Here is a 27,756-nt window from a genome sequence, read left to right on the forward strand (position 1 = left end):
TATATTTTTTCCACATTTATTTATTTTTTCATTTATTTATTTTCACATTTATTTATGTACAGTACAGGCCAAAAGTTTGGACACATTACTATTTTTAATGTTTTTGAAAGAAGTTTCTTCTGCTCATCAAGCCTGCATTTATTTGATCAAAAATACAGAAAAAAATGTAATATTGTGATATATTATTACAATTTAAAATAATTGGTTTTCAATTTATTATACTTTAAATTATCATTTATTTCGGTGATGCAAAGCTGAATTTTCAGGATCATTACTCCAGTCTATCTGTCACGTACTGCTCAGAGACACGAAGTAGGAGATCCAAATGCAGCTTTATTTTGTGGGGCAATCCAGAGGCGTAATCCAACATACAATCTAGGGTCATACACAGGAAAGCAGTCCAAAACAAAGAAACAAACAAACAAACAAAACAGGCAGGGACCAGAGGCAAGAGAGTAATCCAGGGACCAGAGGCAAGAGAGTAATCCAGGAAACAGGGCAAGATATCCAAAAACAAGAAACAAGACAACTAGGGAAACGCTCAGAATAGCAGTGTAACACTTAACAAGACTTCGCGGTGAGTGAATGAATGAACAAGGTATATATAGACAGACTAACAGGATGAGACAGGTGAATGCAATCAGTGAATGAGGTACAGGTGAATGTGATCAGTGATAAGTGATGATGAGTCCGGGCAGTGAGTTATGGGAAATGTAGTTAGTGAGTGAATATGATAGTCTGATGTGGACTGCCCTCTGGTGGCTCACAAGGGCAGCTCCAGCTGGTGATCGTTACATAGCCCCCCCTTTAAGGAGCGGATTCCAGACGCTCCTAAAAGTGTCCAGGAGGGAGGTGGAGCGGAGGCGGACCCGGGGGCGGGACGGAGGGCCAGGCCCGTGCAGCGGAAGGGGACCTGAAGACTCCGGCAGGGCGGAAGGCCAGGGCGGAGCAGGCTGTGCAGGCGGCCAGGGCGGAGCAGGCTGTGCAGGCGGCCAGGGCGGAGCAGGCTGTGCAGGCGGCCAGGGCGGAGCAGGCTGTGCAGGCGGAGCAGGCTGTGTAGGCGACCAGGGAGGAGACGACCCTTCAGGCGACCAGGGAGGAGACGACCCTTCAGGCGACCAGGGAGGAGACGACCCTTCAGGCGGCCAGGGAGGAGACGACCCTTCAGGCGGCCAGGGAGGAGACGACCCTTCAGGCGGCCAGGGAGGAGACGACCCTTCAGGCGGCCAGGGAGGAGACGACCCTTCAGGCGGCCAGGGAGGAGAAGACCCTTCAGGCGGCCAGGGCACAGGAACAGACACCGGCTCAGGAACAGGAACAGACACAGGGACAGGAACAGACACCGGCTCAGGTACAGGAACAGACACCGGCTCAGGAACAGACACCGGCTCAGCGGAGACCATCTTGTCCTGAAACACTGGCTCGGCGGTGGCCATCTTGTCCGAAGACACAGGCGTGGAGTCGGCCATCTTGTCCGAAGACACAGGCGTGGAGTCGGCCATCTTGTCCGAAGACACAGGCGTGGAGTCGGCCATCTTGTCCGAAGACACAGGCGTGGAGTCGGCCATCTTGTCCGAAGACACAGGCGTGGAGTCGGCCATCTTGTCCGAAGACACAGGCGTGGAGTCGGCCATCTTGTCCGAAGACACAGGCGTGGAGTCGGCCATCTTGTCCGAGGACACAGGCGTGGAGTCGGCCATCTTGTCCGAAGACACAGGCGTGGAGTCTGCCATCTTGTCCGAAGACACAGGCGTGGAGTCGGCCATCTTTTCCGAAGACACAGGCGTGGAGTCGGCCATCTTGTCCGAAGACACAGGCGTGGAGTCGGCCATCTTGTCCGAAGACACAGGCGCAGAAAGAGGAAGAGGAACAGATTCAAGCTCAGTATCCAGATCAGTTTCAGGCTCAGGAAGAGATTCAGTCTCGGCGGGACGAGACACTTGACGGGCGGACGTGACGTGAAGCTCAGTCTCTGGATCGGCAGAAGTGACGTGAAGCTCAGTCTCTGGATCGGCAGAAGTGACGTGAAGCTCAGTCTCTGGATCGGCAGAAGTGACGTGAAGCTCAGTCTCTGGATCGGCAGAAGTGACGTGAACAGTCTCTGGATCAGCAGAAGTGACGTGAAGCTCACTCTCTGGATCGGCAGAAGTGACGTGAAGCTCACTCTCTGGATCGGCAGAAGCGACGTGAACAGTCTCTGGATCAGCTGAAGCGACGTGAACAGTCTCTGGATCAGCTGAAGTGACGTGAACAGTCTCTGGATCAGCAGAAGCGACGTGAACAGTCTCTGGATCAGCAGAAGCGCACTCTGAGCTTGACGGGACCAGCGGCGGCGAGGGCTTTGAGCTGGGTAGGATCAGCGGCGAAGAGGACTCTGAGCTGGTTAGGACCAGCGATGAAGAGGGCTCTGAGCTGGGCGGGACCAGCGGCGAAGAGGGCTCTGAGCTGGGCGGGACCAGCAGTGAAGGCTTTGTGCTGGACGGGACCAGCAGTGAAGGCTCTGTGCTGGACGGAACCAGCAGTGAAGAGGGCTCTGTGCTGGACGGGACCAGCGGTGAAGAGGGCTCTGTGCTGGACGGGACCAGCAGTGAAGAGGGCTCTGTGCTGGACGGGACCAGCAGTGAAGGCTCTGTGCTGGACGGAAGCAGCGGTGAAGAGGGCTCTGTGCTGGACGGGACCAGCGGTGAAGAGGGCTCTGTGCTGGACGGGACCAGCGGTGAAGAGGGCTCTGTGCTGGACGGGACCAGCGGTGAAGAGGGCTCTGTGCTGGACGGGACCAGCGGTGAAGAGGGCTCTGTGCTGGACGGGACCAGCGGTGAAGAGGGCTCTGTGCTGAACGGGACCAGCAGTGAAGAGGGCTCTGGGCTGGCCTGAAGTGCAGGCTTAGCTGGACTGGCGTGAAGTGCGGGCTCGGCTGGACTGGGGTGCCACGGAAGGAAGCTCTCCAGACATCTGGAGAGTGCCTCTCTCCAATCCAGACCAGAGAGATCGGGGAGCTCCCTCGGGTCGACCTCCTTAGCCCCCAGCCGGTAACATAACTTAATAGCCTCGTCACCCAGAGAGCAAGAGGCAGCGAGAGGAAAAAACTCCCAGGTGTACTGGAACAGATCGAGGCTATCCAGGGCTAAGGCCGCGATCTGTCCAGCGAACTCCCGGCTCATACTGGGAAGATCAGGTGAGATCCGTACTGCTGTATTACAGGAGGTCATAGCTGCTGGATCTGAAGTGCGGCAAAGTCTTCTGTCACGTACTGCTCAGAGACACGAAGTAGGAGATCCAAATGCAGCTTTATTTTGTGGGGCAATCCAGAGGCGTAATCCAACATACAATCTAGGGTCATACACAGGAAAGCAGTCCAAAACAAAGAAACAAACAAACAAACAAAACAGGCAGGGACCAGAGGCAAGAGAGTAATCCAGGGACCAGAGGCAAGAGAGTAATCCAGGAAACAGGGCAAGATATCCAAAAACAAGAAACAAGACAACTAGGGAAACGCTCAGAATAGCAGTGTAACACTTAACAAGACTTCGCGGTGAGTGAATGAATGAACAAGGTATATATAGACAGACTAACAGGATGAGACAGGTGAATGCAATCAGTGAATGAGGTACAGGTGAATGTGATCAGTGATAAGTGATGATGAGTCCGGGCAGTGAGTTATGGGAAATGTAGTTAGTGAGTGAATATGATAGTCTGATGTGGACTGCCCTCTGGTGGCTCACAAGGGCAGCTCCAGCTGGTGATCGTTACACTATCAAATGATCCTTTAGAAATCATTATAATATCATGATTTATTATCAAAGTTGGAAACAGGTCTGCTGCTTAATATTTTTTCATAACCTGTGATACTTTTTTAGGATACTTTGATGAATAAAAAAAAGAAAAAGAAAAAAGAAAAGAAAAAAAAAGAAGCAAATGTTTTCAAGATAGAAATCTTTTATAACAACAATATACACTACTGGTCAGTAATTTGGGGTCAGTCATTTTTTTCTTTATTTTTTTTTTAAAATAAATCAATAATTTTATTCAGCAAGGATGTGTTAAATTGATAAAAAGTGATAATAAAGAAGATTTATATATAAAAAAAAAATTATTTTGAATAAATGCAGTTCTTTTTAACCTTTTATTCATCAAATATATGAGGCAGCAGAACTGTTTCCAACACTCATAATAAATCAGAACATTAGAATGATTTCTAAAGGATCATGTGATAGACTGGATGTCACATGTGACACTGAGGACTGGAGTAATGATCCTGAAAATTCAGCTTTGCATCACCGAAATAAATGATAATTTAAAGTATAATAAATAGAAAACCAATTATTTTAAATTGTAATAAATATATAATAAATAAATGCAGGCTTGATGAGCAGAAGAAACTTCTTTCAAAAACATTAAAAATAGTAATGTGTCCAAACTTTTGGCCTGTACTGTATATATATATTTATTTCTACATTTATTTATTTCCACATTTATTTATTTATACATACATTTATTTATACATTTATTGCTCTGTATGCTATTGAGGGGGGCGTGTTTTACCTCAGACAAAGCGCTCAGAGTGGCAGTGCTGCTTTAACTCACTTGTTAAGACGGTGGCTTGGCACCACCTACTGGCTGTTTTAGTTTAATATTTAAACGTATAATTTCATCGATTCTATCATTTCATATTTCAATATTCAAAATGTTATATTAAAAAAATAATCTCATAACATTATTTATGCAATTGTAATTGCACTGTAGATGCATCCATGGCTCTTTAACAGTCTGTGTAAATAATATCTAATGCCATTAATGGATTTTGTTGAAACTGATTTTATTTTACTGGTAACAGCCCTATAGTAGTGCCTTATTAACTGAATTGATCAGTTAAACTTAAAGGGCCCTATCTTGCACCCAGCGCAATTGACTTTGTACACCGACGCATGTATCATTCCTATTTTGCACTCGCGCACATCGGACTTTTCCCTCCACAGACGCACGTCGGTAAACTAGGAAATACACTTGCTCACCGGGCGGTTCAGCGCAAAGAGGAGGCGTGTTCCGGCGCAAACGTTCCCTGGTGCTATTTTGCAGGTTTAGAAAACAATTCCGCCACTGACCGGGAGAAAACTAGTTTAAAGTCAGTGGCGCATTGCGCATGTTATTCATATGCTATTTTAAGGGCGCATGCTTGGCCATAATCAATGTAGCGTGTGCAAACAACGCATGCACTTTGATTCTCTCATCTACACAGAAGCAGCCGTTTTCATTTTTGCAAATCATACATTATTACAATAGATAGATAGATAGATAGACAGACAATTTATTATAAAAGCATACATCTAGCTTATACATTTACCCAAATTATCATACGCCTGTTTAACCAAAGTTAATTTGGGTGGGTTTCTCCATCCCCAATGTAACTTCTCTCTCTTTTACGGCCCTGACGAGAACGTCGGTCTTCTCGGCTGTGAACAGCTCCTGGCGCGCCCCTGGCAAATCCGCCGTTATCATAGCAATCCGCCATGGAAAAAGCGCGTCTGCTCTTAAAGGGAATGTGAGATGACGCTCTGATTGGTTTATTTCACGTTACGCCCAAACCACACCTATGAATAATGAAGCTACTTCAGACCAACCCATTTTAGATTTGCGTCGGGCACAAGAGTCATTTATCCCGCTGGTATAATAGCAACAGCGCACAAGACCCGCCCACAAAGTTACTAACGTGAAATAAACCAATCAGAGAGTCATCTCGCATTCCCTTTAAGAGTAGACGCGCTTTTTCCATAGCGGATTGCTATTGTAACGGCGGACTTGCCAGGCGCGCGCCAGGAGCGGTTCACAGCCGAGGAGAGCAACGCTCTTGTCACGGCCGTAAAAGAGAGAGAAGTTACATTGAAATGGAGAAACACACCCAAATTAACTTCGGTTAAACAGGCGTATGATAATTTGGGTAAATGTGTAAGCTATGTATGCTTTTATAATAAATTGTCTGTCTATCTATCTATCTATCTATCTATCTATTGTAATAATGTATGATTTGCAAAAATTAAAACGGCTGCTTCTGTGTAGATGAGAGAATCAAAGTGTATGCGCGTTGTGCACACGCTACATTGATTATGGCCAAGCATGCGCCCTTAAAATAGCATAATGAATAACATGCGCAATGCGCCACTGACTTTAAAAAATTTTTTCCTGGTTAGTGGCGCAATTGTTTTCTAAACCTGCAAAATAGCATGAGGGAACGTTTGCGCCGGAACATACCTCCTCTTTGCGCTGAACCGCCCTCAGGAGCGCAAGTGTATTTCTTAGTTAACCGACGTGCGTCTGTGGAGGGAAAAGTCCGCTTTGCGCAAGTGCAAAATAGGAATGATACATGCGTCGGTGTACAAAGTCAATTGCGCTGGGTGCAAGATAGGGCCCATAGGCTACATGATGATGCAGCCTACTTTTTAATAAGGTTTTTAAAAATACCACAGGAAATCAATTTATATCGGAAATATCACCTCTTTATTGAAAAGTTTGTTTCTGTTGTTGTCAACATTGTTTTTAGAAGATAGCCTACATTAAAAATGCATTTATAGCTTCTGTGTACGGATCTACAATGCATGGCATAAAATGTGGTTAATAGTGGATAATTTGAGGCGCTTCCGTGTCAAAGTGTCTGTTATCAGCGGATTCATGTGTGCCCAGACATTTTAGAAATCCCGACCTGCTGATGTTTTACGGCCATGTCCGGAATAAAGAGTAGGCCTATGTATGGTAAACCTATATAGCTACATACAGTTAGGGTGATATTAAAGGACATAAACCATGATATAAGATGTTGGCAGTACTGCCCATATCTAAGTCATTTATTCCCTGCGTGACCTGTAAAGTCAGTCCACAAACCTTTTGTGTATTGTTTTGTCACACCACAAGGTGTCCCTGTGGCCTCAAAGCTTCAGCACTGCCACTCTGAGCTCGATTGCTATGTCTAAGGTAACCCCCCCTCCCCCCCCCATTAGCATACAGAGTAATAAATGTATAAATAAATAAATGTGAAATTAAATTAATGTAGAAATAAATACATAAATGCATAAATGTGAAAATACATAAAAGTGGAAATAAATAAATGCATAAATAAATAAATGAATAAATAAATAAATGTGGAAAAAAATATAATTATACATAAATAAGGAAATAAAAGTATAAATAGTCATTTTGTTTTTACATTTCTTTGCATATTTATTCATTTATTTATTCATTTGTTCATTTTTAATTTCTGCAGGGTTGGTCCTCCATATTGCACGGCTATATATACAGAGTCAGACCTCGATATACACGACACAGCAAATTATATAATTTCAAATGATAGGCTATTAGATTTGAGTACTATCTTTTTTGAGCTGTTTGAGCTTTCTTTTGATCCACTATGGCCCCAGAGCCCTTTGTCATGAACTTGGGCCAACAACTGTCATCTGTTGTCTCTCACACTTCAAAATGAATACAATTAATGAACAGATCCAAGATATTTAAAAACTATAAATCAGACACTGTTAATGTGTTCACCTTGAGATCAATGACCCGAAATTTGGCATGTTTTCACAGACTGTCCTGTTGTTCATGTGTAACAACTACCAAGTTTGGACATTGCATTCACAAAACATATTAGTAAATATATCAAAAATATATATCAGCCCACAACGATTAAACGAATCAAAAATTAATACAAATTAAATTCTAAACTTTTGCAAACCCAATTTTGCAGAGGTGTAGAAAGTATACACCATACTTTTTACTTAAAGTAGAGATACCTTACTAGTGAAAATGACTCCATTACTAGTTACAAGTTATCAATTCCAATAGCACTTGAGTAAAGAGTAGGTCTATCAGATTTGAACAGTATTTAAATATTTTACTCATGCTGAATGTAGGTTCAAAGATGCACTAGTCCTTTATGCCTACATGTCAAAAATAAGAACCAGTTGATTTGTGAGGAGAGCGATCACAAGATGAATTTTCTAAAATCGAAATGACCAATTACCATAAAACACCTCAATATTACAATAAATACTATAAATAAAATGAATGAGACTCGGACAAACGGCCTAGGATGAGTTTGAAAAAAATAGTTATCAGAAAATTATAAATGTCGCAAGTGACTTTCAAAAGCAATCACTCCCTCTTAGTGTTAGATAGATTAAAAGAAGAGTAAAAAAATCTGCATTGTTTACTGTTGTAAGGTATGTGATAATAATATTTTAGTATTATGCAACATAACAATCATTGAAAAAGACTGAATAGGGATATCCCAGTGGTTTTAGTGAATTGCATTTGTCTGCAAACTCTGGTCATATTGTTGTTAAATGGTGACATCTAGTGTTAAGCTTTTAAACTCTGAACATGTAGTGAAAAAAATATTGCTAAATAAGCTATTTTGGCTATTTATAATAAGTAACAATACAAAGTAAATTAAAAAACATTTACTTTGAGAACTTTAAACAAATGTTTGAGACAGTCAAGTGGGAATTGTTTGATTCTGGGACTAGCTTAAACTGGTCTAAACTCTTGTAGCCTATATTATCTGTAGAAATCTGACCATGCTCACAATAATATGAACTTTTAAAAGTTATTTATGTATTTCCTTTCCTACAGTTTTAAAAATAATAGAAATCACATTGTATTACAACGAAGAGACGCTTTAAATGCGAACGTCATTGTATTTTTACTCATTGTATTTTTACTATTTTATTTGCATTTCCCTACCTACAACAGTTTTAATATTAACATGCATCACATATATTATATAACAAATTACATTTTATTTTATAGTGGAAATTTTATTTCATGTAAAAATTCAAACATCCCTTAACTACATCCATCAATCTGCTTTTCTATTATGTTGGTAATTTTCAAACGGCCCCTTGGCATGCAGAACATCTCTCTCTCTCTCTCTCTCTCTCTCTCTCTCTCTCTCTCTCTCTCTCTCTCTCTCTCTACCCTGCCTAATTTCAGCTGAATTTAGGATGCCTTTGACCCAGCACTGGATATGCATATGTGAAAGAGGGTGAGACAACGAGAGAGGGTCAGGGACAGACAGGAAGAGTGACTCAGAGTGAATGTGTGTGTGTGAGAGAGAGAGAGAGCGAGAGAAAGCGAGAGAGACAGAGGAATAGAGAGAGTGCGCAAGGCTGAGGACACAGATCAATGCATCTTTGTGCTTGCTGCCTCAGCAAGTGAAGGTGAGAGCAAATCAAAACAAATAAAAAGCAGACGCCTCTGGAGAGAAGCAAACAGCCTCTGAGGGAGGATGATCACTGTCTGCGGAGGGCTAGAGGAGTGACTGTCAAGGCAGGTGCTGTTTCAACACAAGCGTATGTGTGGATTTGAGTCATCTTAGTGTCTCTTCACTGCACCCACTTACTGGACAACAAGACCTCTCGTGGATACTGAAATCTACAGAAACAAATGCCTGCAACATGCCAGGAAGCTCTGAGGTTTGCGTCTCGGGATGTAACTGAAGGTAGGAGCTTGTGTATGTACAAAATAAAAGTCTATTGTTTGTGTTGTGGTCTTTATCGGATTTCTGCATGATGTAACATTGATACTGATTAAAATCGGTTAGTTGTTGTGCCAGAGCCGTGGCATAGCGGTTAGTGCATGAGCTGTGGCGATACCAGTTTGAATCCTGCTCGCAACACTTACTGATCCCATTTCCCTTTTTTTCTCACTGCAATAAAAGGCTGCATGATTGTTGTGATTTCTGAAGGAAAGACTGTGAGTCTTGTGCTTCATAGACTACAATCTTTCCTAGACTGACTTCAGGCTGTTGACATGTGTGGTGCCACAGCCTGGTGCCACCCAGAGGGGTCAGCTTGACATCCACAACAGAACATCAAGAAAGAGAGATGCTAGGGGGAATGAACAGCAAGATGATCTGAAATGTTTGCACATTCAAGGCTGGGGGCTGAGGGAATGTGTGTGTGTGTTCGCTGGAAATGTGATGGCGAAACAGTAAGTGATGACGGAAAGTGACGAGGTTTGGCTCACAGTCACAGTATAGTTTATCGTGACACTTCAGAGTCCCATGATTCCATTTATTCATGTCATGGTGATATATTTTAAAAACACATACATTCATACATACGTACATGACATGTTTGTTTTTCTATCATGGAGCAAAACCGAGCAGGTAGCATGGAGCAGGTAATGATCCAACCTTTAACAAAACCTTCAGATTTTTTAAACTTGCATTCATTCTAAACTACTCTCCACACACTGAATAAAGATAGTGGAGTAAAAAGTGAGTGACTGCTAATGTAAAAAAAAAAAAAAAAAAAAAAATATATATATATATATATATATATATATATATATATATATATATATATATATATATATATATATATATAATAAAAAATGTATTTATATATATATATATATATATAATATAAATATATATATTTGTGTATATATATATATATAAAATAACATCATAACATAACAAATAAATATATATATTTCATAAATTAAATAGAAAAATATTTTAGATATAAACGTACAACATATAAACATATATATATATATATATATACAGTATATATATATATATAATATTTTTATTAGACTTTTTAATCTGTATCTTTATTAAGCGTGCAGTCAAATTTTTTCAAGTACAAGAAGCAATTCATGTGCAACAAAGTGTAACTTTTTTTCTGTTTTTGAAAACATATCTATTAATATATTAGTATATATTACACTAGTATACATTAGATTGAGTATGGTATTTAGCATCGTTCCACATGAGCTGGTCTCCACATAGGTGGAGTTCGCACTTTCCTTTTGAGGACATTTGGTCCCTAAAATGTACGCAAAATGACACACACACACACACACATTTTTTATAACAGCCACTTATTAGAGTGGTTCGTTAGAAAATTTACCGTCAGTCACTGATTAACACCCTCTTTGTCAGGCAAATTATCAAGGTGCCCAAGGTGTGTTGAATGAGAGAGAGGGCAGCCGAGCCTGGCTGGAGGGGGGCCAGGTGTGACAGCGGAAAGGAGAGAGAGTCAGGTCAGAGCAGAACAAAACGTGTGTCAGTGTGTGAAATATTTAATTAGTCTCACACACACACACACACACACACACACACACACACACACACACACACGCACGCACGCACTCAGGTTGACACAGTTTAACTCAGAGCAAACAGACCACAGTTCTCTATATATTTCTCTATATTTCTGGAAACTGTACGTATTAGTTTTCTGAATAGATAGATCAGAGATAATGGAATCTGAATGTGTTAGAGCACACTTTTACTCTCTTTCTCTCTCTCTCTCTGTTTGATATCACTCTGTTCTTTTGATTTCACCCTGTTCTCTCTCATCTTTTTGCTTACTCTTTCCAAATTGGATTCATGTGGTTTAGGCAGGAAAGTCTTTTGTACATTCTATTATGAGGTCTTGTGCTCTGAAATCAGCACAGTTGTTATTGAAGCATTGAGTTTTATTATATGAAGCATGAGGGTTTTTTTTTTTTTTTGCATCATACACCTCATAATAGATTGCACCCCAATTTTAATTTTTTATTTAATGTCTTGATATAATGTATTCATTTCAAAACTAACTGCAGGCGGTAGCAGATGGTTTATAGTTTGCAGTTTTTGTATGTGGGTCACTGTCAGAAAACAGTGCCATTTGTGCTACATGAGTGTGTGTCCCCATGACTCACTAATGATATCATTTACAGAATACTGAACTTAGTCTCATTATCTGATGGATTCTACTCTGAAAAGTTTGTAATGCAAATTAAATTTTCAAACAAATATAACTTTCATTTTCTTTAAAAGTTTTTTTTTTTTTATCTGAATATAACAATTCACATCACCTTTCATCCGCATTACATTTACATGGGTTATATAAAACATGTTTACGTATATATATATTTGACTAACCTGAGTTTATTGAAATCTTGCTTACACTATAGATTGTTTTTCCTAAAATACTTAATGCATTTCTGACATATTTAAGAGAGTGACGTCATAACACATAACTCAAACAGAGAGCCATTCCTCTTAAAGTCCTTATTTTATTATTATTATGTTTTTATATGTTTATACTTATACTGGCCTCATCTAGTTCAATCTTTCTCTGTTATGGGAAAAAAAAAACATTTATTTTTAACAGATAAATATTATACTTGGCACAAAGCACAAGAATATTTGATATAGTTAATCACTGCCATTTTTTCACATACAACCCCAAAACATTTTGAATTAAACTGGGTTGACACAAAAGAGAAGAAAAATGTCATTATTCTTATAATTAATAGAATTTTCTGAGAATTAAAAAAAATGTTAGACCTGAAAACAAACAAATAAATTCAGATTTTTTTAGAGCAAGAATGGCACAGGTCTTTTTAAGTATGACTCATGTATCAGTTTTTTTTGCAGTCCAAATAACATTCATTACTATTCACCTTTTGTCTGCCTTTTTCAGTCTATTTATTTTAAAGAGTTCTCTTTCTCCTTCTACCTCAGGTGCACCATAGTCGTCAAATGCATTGATTTCTACTCAAGTCTGCCTGGACCAGTTATACTTGAGATGGGTAGACGGGCAGCTGATCACACCACTCCGGTGCCAGTTCTCGGAGCGCCCGCCATTGTGGGGACACGTGTCTGGAGGACCGTGGCAAATGGGACCAGTAGTATGGCGGCTCTCGCACTGACTCATCACTGTAACGTCGGTGTTCAGACATCACCTGCAATGAGAAACAACCAACTGCAGCTGGGCATTAAACATAGGGACACTGGTAGAAATCAATCAGAAAAAACAGTGATCATGCCACCTAATGGCAACATCCTAAATGAGGCTGGTAAAAAGGAAGATAGCGGGAAAGAAAAAACAAGAAGTATCATTATTAAACGAAGAAGTCTAGAGGCTAAAATAAAAAAGGGTGTGACCTTTGAGGGGATGGAGAGGGATATTTGTAAAAGCATCAGGGAAGAAGTGCAGTGCCATAACCGTCCAATCAGAACCAGTCCTCCGTTAAGAGGTGTGGCTAACAGCAGGCTAAAACCGAGACGGAATTGTCACTTCACCAATGGGAGTGTGGTTGACTCTGAGGTAATGGGCGGGATCAGCAGCGACATCAGTGAAGGGAAGGAGTCTACAACTGGACAGAAAAAAACTTTACCTCTGCATTCACCTCCTAATAGACCTCTCTTGACCTTCTGCAGCACTTGTGGGGGCAGGCAGAATACAGAACCTCCTGGACTCCACAGCCAATCCAGGGCGATCACGCCTCCAACTTCTGCTGGTTCTCTAGGACTCCAGTCGAGACATTCATCCCCTTTTTACCCTGGGAGTGACGTGCAGAAATACACGCAGATAGAAAGGCACACCGAACGCAGTGTTACACAGTCAGAGCAGCACCCCATGAGCCCTAACCTTCATTCTTATCTCAACATGAATATAAACAAGGAATGGCCATTATCTCTGCTGCCTGCTCAGCAGAGTGAGGCATCAAACCTCACTAATCATCACACAGTCAAGAGGGAATCTAGTGCTGACACACACATTAATCATACCGGTTGTTCATCGGCTCTAAATACACACACGCTCACTGTTACCGTGAAAGAGGATGGAGCTCCGACAAAGGTCGTAAACACACTCTCGAACGCTAACAAACCTCATAACTCTTGTCCCCGCAGACCTGTGTCTCTTAACCCTCCCAAAACACACAAAAACAGCCCAACTGAGAAGCTAGCAGCCCCACAGGTGACAAGTACCAGAATACCACATGTGAACACCCACTTAAGATCATCTCACCTGCCAAACCCTGATGAGAAACGTCCAAATCAAGAAAACCAAGCTGCACCCACACACTCAGAGCCTAACCAGTCACAAAATAAAACACACATCAAACCTTTGCAAACTACTTTGAAACCACAGATATTCCCCCAAACTAGCACACCACAGAACTCCAAACTTCAAAATGGCAATTGCTCACGATTGAATCAGACAAGTACACTTTCTAAATCTCCTACCTGTTTTCATTTACATTCAAATGTTAAACACCAAACTATAGTGCAGAGTTGTGTGAATGAAGGTGTCATATCCCCCACTGCTTCAAACCTTCACAGACAGGTTCAATTCCCTAATGGATTAGAGTCCAAGTTTGACACGCACACTAAACCATCAATGTGCTCACACACAAATTTCGGCATTAAACCTCAAAGCAGGACGCAAATCTGTGCTGACACAGAGTCAGAATCCTCACCCTCGGATTCACGTTTGCATTTTGCGCTGGTAACACACACACATAAACTCTCAGGGCCTCACGGTGAATCACGTCACGCGTCAATACACACCGGCACTCTTTCGCCCGCCGACACGCACAAGCAAGCTTCCCACACATCCACTCAACGAACAAACACCAATGGAACATCACTGCAGGGTATATCCGCACATAAACACGCACTGTCACATCCTTATCTTGAGTCAAAAAGCCAAAATGACACTCGCTTGTTTTCACATGCCCCAAATATGTCAACCCATCACAAAGCAACACTTACGACGCAAACAATCAACCATCAGAACCTCTCAAATGCATTTACCACCACTCAGACTGAGGTGGAGGTGCAAACGTACACCAAAGAATGTTCTCAAACTAGCCCGGGGGTCAAAGCTGCCCCGCGCGCTTTGTGTGTTCATTCAAAAACGCCACATAGACAGACAGAGCCTACAGTTCTCAGACGCTCTGTCCTGAATCAGCTTAATAATGACACTCTTGAGTCCTCATTACTAGCCATCGCTTCGGCTAGAGCTTTTCCTCAAGCTAAAACACTCAATGGGAATGAGTTTAAGTCTTGGAATGACACAGAGTCAAAGAAACAAACTGAAATAAAGGCAGAAGAACCAGAAAGTCAAATGATAAATGGCTCAAAACACTTTCTTCAGCCTCCAAACAAACCAACTCCTTCTGTGACTCCTGCTTGTCGACCTCCCAAACCTTCTTCTGCACCTCCGCAAGCGCCAACTTTTAAATACATATTGGGGGGCAGTGAAAACAGAGGCCTGAATGTGGCCTCCAACCAAAACTCACCTCTGACACCGTCAGGCACTTTGCCTAAGCAGCACTCACAGAATGGAGGGAATCTCCAGAACTCCAAAACACAAATGGAATCTCATTCTGAAGCAATTGGGTCTGTCCCAAATGAACACTGTTCCCTAGAGCACGACCATCCGGCTTCTGCGGTCCGGTTGCTGCCTGCTTCGCCTCACTGTGGCAGTCGTCGGGACCCTAAGCGTAGACTAGAGATGGTAGAGGAGAGTCTGCAATCCAACAAGGAAAGAGTCACAACTCTTCTCAACTGCATCCAGGACCTGGAGATGAGCCACGCACTCAGCAAATGGTGAGAGACAGAGTTATTCAAAAATTAGCAGATAATAGACAAGTGTGACTGGCGTGCTGGATGTGTTAAAGGTAATTGTGAGAAATTCTCAGAGCGGAGCGGCAGGAAAAGAAGGTAGTCGTGGTTTAATTTGATGTACATTTGGTTTTTATATCCAAGCGTAGGTCAATAAGGTCTGTAAATGAGCTCTAAATGAATTTATGGATGTGAGTGCAAGGCCAAAGGCATTCTAAAACAATGCTGTTTAAAATCCCTTTCCTTGCATGTTTTCTATTTATGTAGGCGGCGATGTTTTCGGACTGGCCAAGACCTTAGTGACTGTTCCACCTGTCAGAAGACTGCATGTGCTGTCTACAGGTGAGAGCACCCAGTGGGACTACCAACCATTTTAAAGAGATATGCTGCATTTACACCATGTCTTAATTACCGTAATTTCAAGATGACATCACATTCTACTCTGAGCGGTCAACGTCGTCGGACTAGGAATTATGCATTTCTATGGCAACACTTTTAATGCCTAAATGAATCTGCAGCAGTCACATGCTTTTTACAAGTTAAAATCTTGTAATTACGGTAATTACGGTATGGTGTGTAATTACCGTATTACCTATAGTTCCCCCAAAATTCCTGTCATAATTTACTCACCCTCATGTCATTCCAAACCTGTAAGGCTTCTTTCTTCTGTGAAGCACAAAATAAGATATTTTGACAAATGTTTTTTTCTTTTTTTTTTTTTTTTTTTATAAAAGTGAATGGGGTCCAATGTTGGACCCCAACGTTCTTATCTTATTTTCTTTTGTGAAGGAATGTCACAAGAAGGAATGACATAAAGGCTTGGAACGAAAACGGGTGAGTAAATGATGACAGAATTTTCAGTTTTGGGTGAACTATCCCTTTAAGCATGAGCTTCTGTACCTTAGTGTGTCTTCTAGTTCGATACAATTAGATTAATATAATATTAATATAATATATTAATAATAATAATATTTGGGAGAAAATAACAGACAAAATAGACACACAAAAAAAACACATTTGACTTGCAATTACATACACACAAACATATATTTGTACAGTATGTAATGTATAGAGAATAAAATAAAATTTGTTATTCTATTTATTTTATTTTTTATGTGTTATTTTTTACTTGTGCTGCTTCATTTTTGAGGAAACTGTGACAAATTTTATATAATATTATATAAAATTTGTCACAGTTTCCTCAAAAACTATGAAGCAGCACAAGTGTTATCAACAATGACGATAATAATAAATGTTTATTGAGCATCAAATTAGCATATTTGAATGATTTCTGACAGATCGTGTGATATTGAGGAAAGGAGTAATGATGCTGGTAATGCAGCTTTGTCATCACATGAATAAATTACATATTATAGTAGAAAACGGTTATTTAAAATTGTAATAATGATTCACAGTTTTTACTGTTTTTACTGTATTTTAATCAAATAAATGCATCCTTGGTGAGCAAAAGAAACTTATTTCAAAAACATTTTAAAAAATCTCACTGACTCCAAACTTTTGACCAATAGTGTAAATGTATCTAATTCCAAAGGGAAAAAATAACTATGAAGCATAAACTATGAGAAATAGAAGTAACTTGAAATGTTCTCGTTTCTATATCGCCCTACCTTTTCTCTTCTCTCTCTCCTGCTTTTTTTACTCACTCTTTGGGATAGTGTGGAGTATGACTTCCGGAAACAGGAGAGAAGATTCAAGGAGCTCTTCCAGAGTCTGTGTCCACCATCCCCAGAGAGGAGAGAAGGATATGAAGAATCTCTTTCTTTACTCACCTTACTCATTCACAATCACAAATTACACCAGCTAAATGCCAACATTATGACCCAAAGTCAATCTGAGAGTCAAACTCAAAGTCAGCCTCAGATTATTTCTCAGATTCAGTGCCAACTCCAGGCTCAGTCTCAAATTCAAACTCATTCGCCGTCGCAGATTCAGTCTCGGCCTCAGGCTCAGCCACAGGTTATATCTCGGATTCAGCCTCACTCTCAGAATCAGATTATATCTCAGATTCAATCTCAGACTGAGATTATGCCTCAGATTCAGTCTCAGGCTCACCCAGAGAATCAGTGCCTGTTCAAGGCCAAAATCAAGAGGAAGAAATTATGCAGGAAGCTGTTCGGCTGGCTGCCACACAAAGTCCAAACAAAATGACTACATCATGCCAAGAATCTGATTTTCATGCATGACTCTCAACCCTCTGGTATGCGGAGTCACAACTCCTTTTGGTCGAAATGCAATCTGAAGTCTGACATATTTTATGGAACGGAGCAATATTTCATGGCATTCTGTGACTGTGAACTACCAAGGATTTTGAACCATGAAACTAGTTTTCCTTGGCAAATGCTATTGCACAAGATTTACTTTAAAAATGTATTCTAAGTTCCCTACAGTGACAATGAACAATATGCTTGCCTTGACTAAACATGAAGGGTTTTGCACTTACGATGCTTTTTTAGGACATGACATGATGAGGATACACATCACTTCCTTTTTGATCTTCCAAATGGACAGCTATCATCTGTTAAAGCCAGATGATTGTGATGGGACTGACATATGGAGCTTCAATGGCTGAATTATTGCTAAATAAACCACAGATTCAAGGTTATGCAACAAAGATGGGTGTTTTGTCTCTTTTCTTCTAAATCAACGAGATTTAGAAAGAAGATTTATGCCCAAACATACATAATCATGTAAATTTACTGTTTTTGTTTTAGTAAGAGTTTGCAGCGGCAATCTGTCCAATTTGTCATTTCTTTGCACCTCCGAGATGTTTGAGCATTAGGTGAACTTAAATTGAATTTCCAGAAACTTCTTTTAAGGTTGTTTATTAACAAAATTATGTGGAAATTAAAATGTTACACGGTCAAATAACTGTATTGCTCCAATCTTACATCGCAAAAACTGTCATTGCATGAAATTATGTGACCAGCATTAAGCAATATTATTGTTACAGTTTCAATTTCAATGTTTTTGGAAATATTTAAATATTATAATATACTTTATTCACAATTATTATATCCACATCTATATGAAGAAATATATAACTTGTGGCTCTTGTTTGTCTTTTGACAAAGATATCGGGGACCTAGTATGCCATTTTATACAAGATGTAATATAATTAAATGAGAATGAGTTGGTGAATTTTTTAGCTCAAAATACCTCACAAATAATTTATTATACCATGTTGTAAATGAACATTTTTGAGTGGAAGGAAAAACATGCTGTTTTCGTGCATGTATCTTTAAATGCAAATGAGCTTTCCAGAAGAGGGCGGAGCCTGTACAGACTTTGCAATTCTTCATTATCATGAAAGTTTTTTTTTATTTGTATGCATTTTAAAGCCATATCAGTTTAAACTTCTAATATTCTGAGCGTACACATCCGAAGCACACACACAGAAAGCTGGCTGTCAGACATGCGTATATCAAACTTATTTCTCTGCCACATATTATTGCACTTAAAGGTGCACTGTGTCATTTTTAGCGGCATCTAGAGGTGAGGTTGCGAATTGCAACCAACAGAAGTTACGGTGGCCGACAGGAAAAGATGTCGTCTAAGACAGCAGAGAGTAGCCAGTTAAGCAATGAGGTTTCTTTACAAAGATAAATTAAGAAATTAGGTTTACTTAATTATTCACTAAAACGATATGTTATTGCGAATATTATTGTTGCTTGTTCATCATTGTGTCAGTGTTTTATTCACTGACTTTAGCTAGCTTCTTTGCACGAAGAACAACATAGTGATGAAACGCGTTTGTCCGTTTAGGGCTACTGTAGAAAAGAAATCAAGTAATGACAAGTAAAGAAATGCCATGTGTATATTAGATCTGTGCACTAAAGTGACAGCAGTGTAATACACAGTATACCTATTGCTATATATCTTCCAGTGTGATGTTACATTGGAGCACATTCCTGAATGGCTCATTTTGAGATACTGTTTTTTTGAGACATGGACTTTTACCACAATATGGGTGGTTTTGTACACACACTGCGGACTCATATATGTTCAAAACAGTATAAAAGTGAATTTTGCATAATAGGTCCCCTTTAAGTTTTGTCATGTCAAACATTTTGGTCAATTTTAATGGCATCTAAATTTAGTCAAAAATAACATTTAAGCTAATGAGAAATACAAGATTAAACCAAATCTTCAAACATTTTTCATATCAATTCAAATATATATCAACATTTAACACAACAATATGCGAAAACGTTCCTTGTTGTAAAAACTGCTCATCAAAAGGGATTCTGTTTTTTTCTTTAAGTGTCCACATGCTATGCATTTTTCATTTCTTATTTGATTTGGTCATTGACTAAATCTGTAACACTTTACAACAAGGTTGTTAACATTAGTTAATGTATTAACGAACATGAACCAATCATGAGCAATACATTTGTTACTGTATTTGTTAATCTTCGTTAACGTTAGCTTGTTTGTTCATGTTACTTCACAGCGCATTAACAAATACAAGCTTTTGATTTTAATAATGTATTAGTAAATGTTGAAATTAACATTAACAAAGATTAATAAATGCTATAGAAGTGCAGTTTATTATTAGTTCATGTTAACTAATGAAACCTTATTGTAAAGTGTTACTCCTAAATCAAAACCATTTATTAACAAACATTTCTTCTGTAATTTCTTATTAGAAATTGTTGTCAGCATGCAGTGTTACAGTCCAAATATATATCCGATAAAAAATATAGATCATCCTTTATTTTGTTTGATTATTCTTTTTAATATTATCCTCATGCTATGCATTTTCCGTTTTCTCTTCGTTTTCATTGACTAAATTTAAAAACCTGTCATCAACAAACATTTCGACTGTATATTTCATACGAGAAATTGTTGTTCACAAACAGTGTTTTAAATGTATATCCAATCGACTGTCCTAGTACACAATGAGGAGAGACAGGCGGTTGGTCTGAAAGCAATCAGCTTCACTCCTGACTCTCCCAAAGGGAAGTGGACGCATGCTTCAGGTCTCCAAAGCCCTAAACAATCTGTGGCCTAACAGGCTTTCTTAAAAGACTTTGAAAGTCAAACAATGTAGGAAGAACGTGGCGAAGCATGAAGAACCTATGATGAATTAAAAGTTTGGCTGCCCGACACACTCATGGCTTTATATGTAGAAGCAAATCCACTCCAGAGCTATTCATGCCCTGGTAGCTTCCTTTGATTAATAAGCTGTTGCCAGGGGCTATGCACTATTTTGGACTAGATTCTGCCTTAACTTAGTATCTAAAAAAATTGAATCTCTGCAGTGCAAGTAAAGTGACAGGAGCCCCAAATGTCAGCATCTCTCCACTGCTCTGGAGGGGTTGGGTTCTCTCTCCATGCCAAAGAGCAAGTGGACCTCACAGCCTGCCCTCGTACAAGAGAGCGAGTGCCATTGCAATACACTCTGTCTCTGGAACAAAACAAACCAGTAAGGGCAGCATTACTAAGCAAGGCTGGGATCAGTGCATGCATATTTGTCAGCAAGATTAGGTCACTTTCATAATGTTGTGTAAAAATGAATAATTTACTGCCTGCTTCCAGCCTGTGGTGTGTTTAAAGGCCATGTAGCTGAGTGCTAACACAAACCCTGACATATTAGAGACTAAAAAGTATATAATTCTACATAAAGAATTCATATAGGAATTTATTTCTTGAAGGTATACTATAGCATGGGCTCTCTGTCGCCATCTTTGGTTGAAACATAAAATTGCGAATACATTATGCACAGATTACGACATAAAAAATATTGTAACATTGTAATATTGTAAAATTTTGTACAGTAGTGGGAGAGAAAATATGAACATCAAGTCTGCCTTTCTCTCTTCAGTTTTATTGTCTCAACATCTCTTCTTTCTCACCCCTCTCATATGCTTTCTCTCTCTCTCTGCTAATCTCAAAAGTAGAACAGCGCCTTCCTATCACTTCTCCTAAAAAAGGAAGCAAGCGTGCTTCTGTTACTCAGATGGAGGAGGCTGGAGACAATGTGTGACGGGCTGCGTTCTCTCTGACCCCTCCCAGGGGAGCTTGTGTTTTAGTCGGGGTGGGACATGAGGGTGCACTAACTCTCTCCATTCTTCTCCCGGTGGGGTTCTCCAGAGGCGGGGTGCAGATCGGAGCAGCATGTGTCTCTGGAGATATAAGGTCGATGTTTCGTAAGATGAAAATATGATATGACAGACTGCAGCGAATGGCCACAGCTTACACACTTAGAACTACATGCACAGATACTGACACGCTATAATGTGTGTGCACACACTCAGCTACAAAACCAAAAATGGTAAAACACAATCACAAACAAATAGTCATCTCAATGAAGGGGCTGACCTGAAATCAGTCAGCTCAGTAAATATCTCTAAATATCTCGCTGCTGCTCTAAATATCTTGACATATTCAAGGAGAGATCCTGACAGGCAGAGGGGATGATGATAGCTTTGTGCTCACGGCTCCAAGCTGTTTCCGGAGAGGTTGTACTTTGTGTGCCAAAGTTGCTAAGACGTAAGGATGAACTATCAGTTGAAGAGCCAATGAAATCACAGTCCTGCTGTATCACCGTTTTGCCCCTGAACAAGACATTTAACCTCATGCTGCTTCAGGGGAATGAGTCAGACCAGCATAGGTCACTTTGGATGAAACCATCTGTTTAGATTCTTTAAGTGTTTTATGGTAACAAGGTCCAAAATAAATTTCCCCTTGTTACTATTTTTAGGCTGCAGTTGACATTTGATTCATAAATGGGAAAAAAATCAGTAATATCCATGATTATAAGGCATGTTGAACTGGCCTATATTGGACTTATTTTTCAGATCTTGTAAGTAAATAGTCATTTAACTTTTTCTGAAATAAATAAATTAATAGTTTATTTAGCAAGGTTGTATTAAATTGATCAAGAGGACAGTAAAGACATTTGTAATGTTACAAAATATTTCTATTTCACATAAAAGCTGTTCTTGTGAACTTTATGACAAGCAAAAAAAAAAAACACGTAACAGTCTCTGCAAAAATATTAAGCAATTGTAAATGTTTTGTTCAAAATGAACAAAATATAAATAATTAGTCATCAATACTTATTTCCAAAATGTGTTTTTGTCTAACCACTATGGTAAGCCTATTATAAGTCTTTATATTTTAGACCCAGCAGGGATTGTTTTCACGAGAAAACATATGCGTACATACATACCTTGCCCGTGCGTGTCTCGTCATATCTGTAATTAGAGAAAAGTTGCTCCGTCTACTTTGATGCATGTATGGTTTGGGAGTGGCATAGGTTAGTTGTCACAATGAGCGAGAAAGGTTGACGTGGAGCAGCTAGGCCTAAATCTCAAACTTCCATTGAATCCCCCATTTTACAGAGGAGAGTCTGCTGGCAAACAGAACGCGAAAGAGCTTGCAATAACACAAAAAAACAACACTGGGATCTGAGGGATTTAAAATGCTGTAAAAGTGAAGCAGAAAGGGTGTTTTTATTACACAACAATAGGCGAGTAAGGTATTTTATTGAACAGATAAATTGCCATATAGCTCTCTAAAAGAGTTAATTTTAAAGCATAATCGATTGTGAAAGGTCATTTCATTATGGTTGTTGTACTGTAGCACTGTGCTGGAATTTATTTTCAAGTACTATAAATTAAAGTGTTAATTAACGGGAATAACGTCTTCAGCTAGCTTGATATCCTTCCAATCCAAACTGGTTATATTTCTTAAGCCTAGTAGTGAATGTTTTATGAGCAGAATAATCATATTCGTCTGCACAGACATGCAGAGCCAAAGCACAACCAAAATAATGTTCTTCCACAAAATGCAGATTTTTTCTTTTTCTTTCTTTTTTGTATGCGCCAACAGCATTATTCAGTGTGTTGACGTAATTTCCACTGAAACAGGAAGACAGGACGGGACATATCGAACAGCTCCTCCCCTTTTTTAAAACAGCCAATAGTGTTTAGTTAATATCACAGCTCGACCAGAGCCATTGAGCCCAGTAAAGCCACAGTTTCCTCATAATCCCTAACAGTTTATCCTCCTAATCTCTCCATTTCGCTTTAAAATATAGCATTCTGTGTATAATTCAAATGGGTCCTATACGTTTTCTGGTATGCAGAAAACTTTCCGACTTGCATAACGGAGCAGATCATGTGTGTGCGTTGCGACTGTTCGCGTGACACAAACGTGAAACCAGACTTAATTCGCCCCAATGGAAAGCATATTTGCACTGTATGAATCGTTGCCTATCCCCTCGTGCACTATGTACCATTCACCATGTAGAAAATAGTAATTGTGTGAACAAGTGACCGATTTTAGCTGCAGCTTCAGAATTTGTTTATAATGTAGGGGGCAGGACACTTTAGATTCTAGAGAGCATTTGATTGGGCAGAAGATCTAATGAGAAGCTGAAGTGCAGAGTGATAAATTATTTAAATTATTAGAAATGCAAATTTTGTCATTGTTTTGGAGCACACTAAATTATAGATTACAGTAAGACTAACATATTCATACTAAAAGCCCCAAAAATGTATATTTTGATTTCATGGCGTCTTTAACTGTTTTCAACAATTATAATAAGAAATGTTTCTTGAGCAGAAAATCATCATAGAATGATTTCTGAGGGATCATGTGACACTGAAGACTGGAGTAATGATGCTGAAATCACAGGGATAAATTACATTTTCATACATTAAAATAGAAAACTCACAATATTATTGGGTATGTTTGATCAATTAAAAGCCTTCTTGAGTGTAAGAGACTTCAAAAACATTTAAAAGTCTCACAGACCCCCAAATTTTGAACAATAGGCTGTCAAAGTTAACGTTTATTTATTAGATATTGAATATAAAATATGAAAGTGTTTAGTCATTTTTTACATGCACTTTTTACATGTAAAATGACTATTTCATTCTGCTTTCTAAAGACTAAAAGTTTAATTGTAATTATTGTATTCTATTAGAAGCTAAAAGCTCTTTATCAAAGTGTCTTACTGTACAGAAATTTTCTTTGTAAAGTTAGGTTTTATGTGTTATTTTTGCATTTTTAGCAGCACCAAACTGAATTGGAAAAAAAAGAGGTTTCGCACTCTCTTTCCCCATTTTGCAGACACTGTTTGGACAGCTTTGGTTGAGCAATGTTGCTTTGTCGGCCTGCGCAAACAAATGAGCAATGCAGAAAGACCCACAGAACCAGTGTTTACACTTTTTGAGGAAATCAACTTTCAAGCGGCTTACGTAAATTTGTCTCCGCGCATTAAGCGAGGAATGGGAGAAACTATTTTAACTTCTAAAAAATTACACACATCACCCCAGAGGAACAATTTCTTTGACAGAAGCTTTGCTTGCAAAGAGAAACTTTGGTTCTCTTTAACAAGGCATCAGATACAAAAGAATGTGTCTCAATAACAGCTTTAAAGTTAAACAACCACCAAAAGAGTCTCCTGATACATTAGCCAAGAAGAAATGATCTCTTCTCTCACCTTCATTAAAAGCCTTTAATTTATTTACTTGGAATATTCCATCATGATGGAACAACAAACAACAGCCAGGAGAGACTTGATATTGAGTCAACGACCTCGTTTCAATGTTTGCTCTCTGTCTTAATATCATCTCGATTCAGCTGTTCATCTTTGCGGTCCATTCTTTTGAGCAGTACAAGGGGTCGTGGAGTTCTGGAGTTGCTAGGTGACTCTGGACAGGAAGATCAGAGAACAGACGTGACTGTAGACCCTTGACATCGAGCTTAGTGCTGAGACGTCATTGGTCTTGTTTGGGCTGGCTAATGACAAGCAAAGAGTAGAGGCTCCTTCTGGCCTGTTCGTGTGCACACACACACACACACATGCTCAGATGAGAATGATATACATAGACAGGATCTAAGCACCAGAAGATATTTTGAATCCCTGTTAATTGGCCCAGAAGAGGCATGGAGCGAAAATAATCCCGCTGACAGGAAACGTCCTTCAAACAATCACAAACCCCTATGACAGAGATGCCGAAATACACATCATTAGACACAAACACAGTAATTTGTAGAGTGCCATATAATTCAGATGCTGTAAAAAGTTGTTTTTCGCTCTTTCATAGTTTTGTCAGGTATCTCTGATTGAAGGTCTTCTGCAACTTGATGAAAGTTGACTGGCACAGTAACAAAAAGACATCAAAAATTCTTGCACTATTTTATTAATCTAAAAAAATGTCCATGTTCCACTGCCGTCTCATGCAGAGTTGCAAGCTTTCAAAGTAAACTCATGCGGATGTGCGTGGGGTAGATGAGACAATTGCATTTCTATACTCTACAAGACGTCAGAGGGCAGCAAAGTCATGTCATTTACAGGTTGTCAGAAGGACAGAAGATGAAAAGTAGCAGATCCGCCATTGCATGCAAAGTTTAGAAGAACCAAAAACAAAACGATGGAGAATGATATGCTGCTTTGTTTACTGTTCTTGGAACAGCCTGTTGTTTTGAATCGCTCTTTCCGTACTCTTCTTCGACTACTTCACAAACATCACAACTGCGTATTGCCATCTAGTGGACTCTTTTGTCTCAACATTCACCTTGTGCATGCACTGTTGTACATGCACCGTCCACTCGGACACAAAAATTGGGCTGAAGTTACGTCATGCGGATGCATCATGTGGTGACCATTGCAGAACTAAGTGTGCGGCACAAGTCCTGAAAAGTGAAGCTATCGCCCCCAGGTGGCTGGTCCCAGTAAAGGTCATAAACCCTGCCCTCTCTTTATCTAATCTAATGGGACGTGAGACAAACTAAACAATCAAATTACACTTCAAATTTTTTTCCAAAGTTGGTTTTTGTCATTTTATGTAGTTTTTATCATGCTGATGTGTTCTAGAGTTCTTTTTTTTTAAAATAAGTTTGGTTTTAGTTAGTTATTTGATGCTATAAAGATGTCATGATTGAAAGCTTGACAGCTTCTCTGAGCGAAGTAGTCACTGAAGCACCAACTGAATTTTTTCTGGATTTTCGGCAGGAGATTGGAGCTTTAACTTCAATTTCTACATTTCCATAACTGTTTCTTTCACACTGACATAATGAGTTGTTCTGCAGTAATCTGTACTAACTGATTCTGCAGGAGTGTGGGCGGGGCCTATCGCGGCTCCACTTCATGCTCACTACTGTGCAAACTCAGGTCCCGAATCAGCGCAAGATGTCAGTGCCATATTGGGACATTGGTGGCTTCACTTTTGTACAGTGCATCTTTTTTTACAGTCTATGCGCGGAATGTGGAAAATTATATAGTATACCCAAGCCTAAAGGTCTATATTTCGGCCGTCCACGTTACGCGACATAATTTTGTCATCAGGTGTGTCCGCACACACCGTCCACGTCCAGCTCAATTTTTGTGTAAATTTTTCGGCTGTGCACATTCATACAATACTGCATGCGTAAGGTGAATGTGTACGTAATTTCTGTTGTACGTGCACTGTCCGCTTATTATAAATGAATTTTAATCAGTGTATTATGAACGAACATTATTTATAATTCAGCAATATATTTATATACATTTTTATATATAAATCAATGCTAACCTAGATTTTGAAACCTAAAAATGCTGTAAAATATTTGTATTTGTTTGTTTATGATATCTAATGCCTTAACTAATGTGTACCTTATTGTAAAATGTAAAACTATTTAGCATTACAGAAGAGTTTTGTTTTTTTTGTGTATTAACTTACCTTTAGAAGTTTAGAATTTATTACATTTTTTCAAGACCGTTACTCCCATTCTTCTAAATCAGTAGATCTGACTTAATTAAGTGGTATGATGATAATCTCTCTAGTCGAGTGTCATAAACACATGATACAGCTGCCCTTTAGGTTTCACACAGTCATTTAAGGCTGGAAAATTATCAGTGCATCCCTGTCTTTAATAACAGACCACATATTGTATGTTCTTATCACTCCACACTGCATGCTCCCTAATTACACAGATAAAACTAACAAATAATTATTAGGCTGTCAATCATTAAGGGTCACGTCAAACACCTTATCAACTAATAATTAATACATGAGAAGAATCTGTCTTAGAATCCTTATCACTTTGATTAAAACACCCTATGTGCGTAAGCAGCGAGTAAGTGTAAACAGTGTAAATGCAACAGCAGGTCTGAACTGTGCTTTCACACCACCAGCGCTTCTGCTGTATAAAAGATTTTTGAGTTAGTACATTGAGTATTTCCTTTAAAAATTGACAGAAATTATAAAATAGTTAATAGAAAGCCGCCTATGAGAATTACAAACATGATCAGGAATAAACTGAATTTACATGAGTGGCATGTATGATCCTATCACTGGAACTTGCATCAAGACTGACAGGGGTATTTTTTATACAAT

At 39.4% G+C, this 27,756-nt stretch overlaps 1 protein-coding gene across 2 annotated transcripts; it reads left to right on the forward strand.

Annotated features, from left to right (window-relative positions):
* The first annotated feature begins 9,076 nt into the window (after window positions 1-9,076).
* On the forward strand, window positions 9,077-18,029 carry LOC308683554 (uncharacterized protein). 2 transcript variants are annotated; one of them, XM_081354040.1, is made up of 5 exons: window positions 9,077-9,487; window positions 12,512-15,388; window positions 15,671-15,745; window positions 16,193-16,237; window positions 17,080-18,029. In XM_081354040.1, the coding sequence occupies exons 2-5, from the start codon at window positions 12,576-12,578 to the stop codon at window positions 17,570-17,572; spliced, it is 3,426 nt and encodes a 1,141-aa protein (XP_081210166.1). In that variant the 5' UTR covers window positions 9,077-9,487; window positions 12,512-12,575; the 3' UTR covers window positions 17,573-18,029. The 2 variants fall into 2 exon arrangements, with proteins under 2 accessions (XP_081210166.1, XP_081210167.1); XM_081354041.1 differs by lacking the exon at window positions 16,193-16,237 and having other exon boundaries at window positions 9,142-9,487.
* Window positions 18,030-27,756: the final 9,727 nt, after the last annotated feature.

Source organism: Scardinius erythrophthalmus (assembly GCF_964197995.2).
Source record: "Scardinius erythrophthalmus genome assembly, chromosome: 23".
Lineage (NCBI taxonomy): Eukaryota > Metazoa > Chordata > Actinopteri > Cypriniformes > Leuciscidae > Scardinius > Scardinius erythrophthalmus.

Excerpts from the sequence above, each read along its gene's own strand:
- LOC308683554 (XM_081354040.1), top strand. The coding sequence starts at position 12,576 with ATGGGTAGACGGGCAGCTGATCACACCACTCCGGTGCCAGTTCTCGGA. Across the intron at positions 15,389-15,670 it reads AGCCACGCACTCAGCAAATG|GCGGCGATGTTTTCGGACTG; the intron begins GTGAGAGACAGA and ends CTATTTATGTAG. Across the intron at positions 15,746-16,192 it reads ACTGCATGTGCTGTCTACAG|GAATGTCACAAGAAGGAATG; the intron begins GTGAGAGCACCC and ends TCTTTTGTGAAG.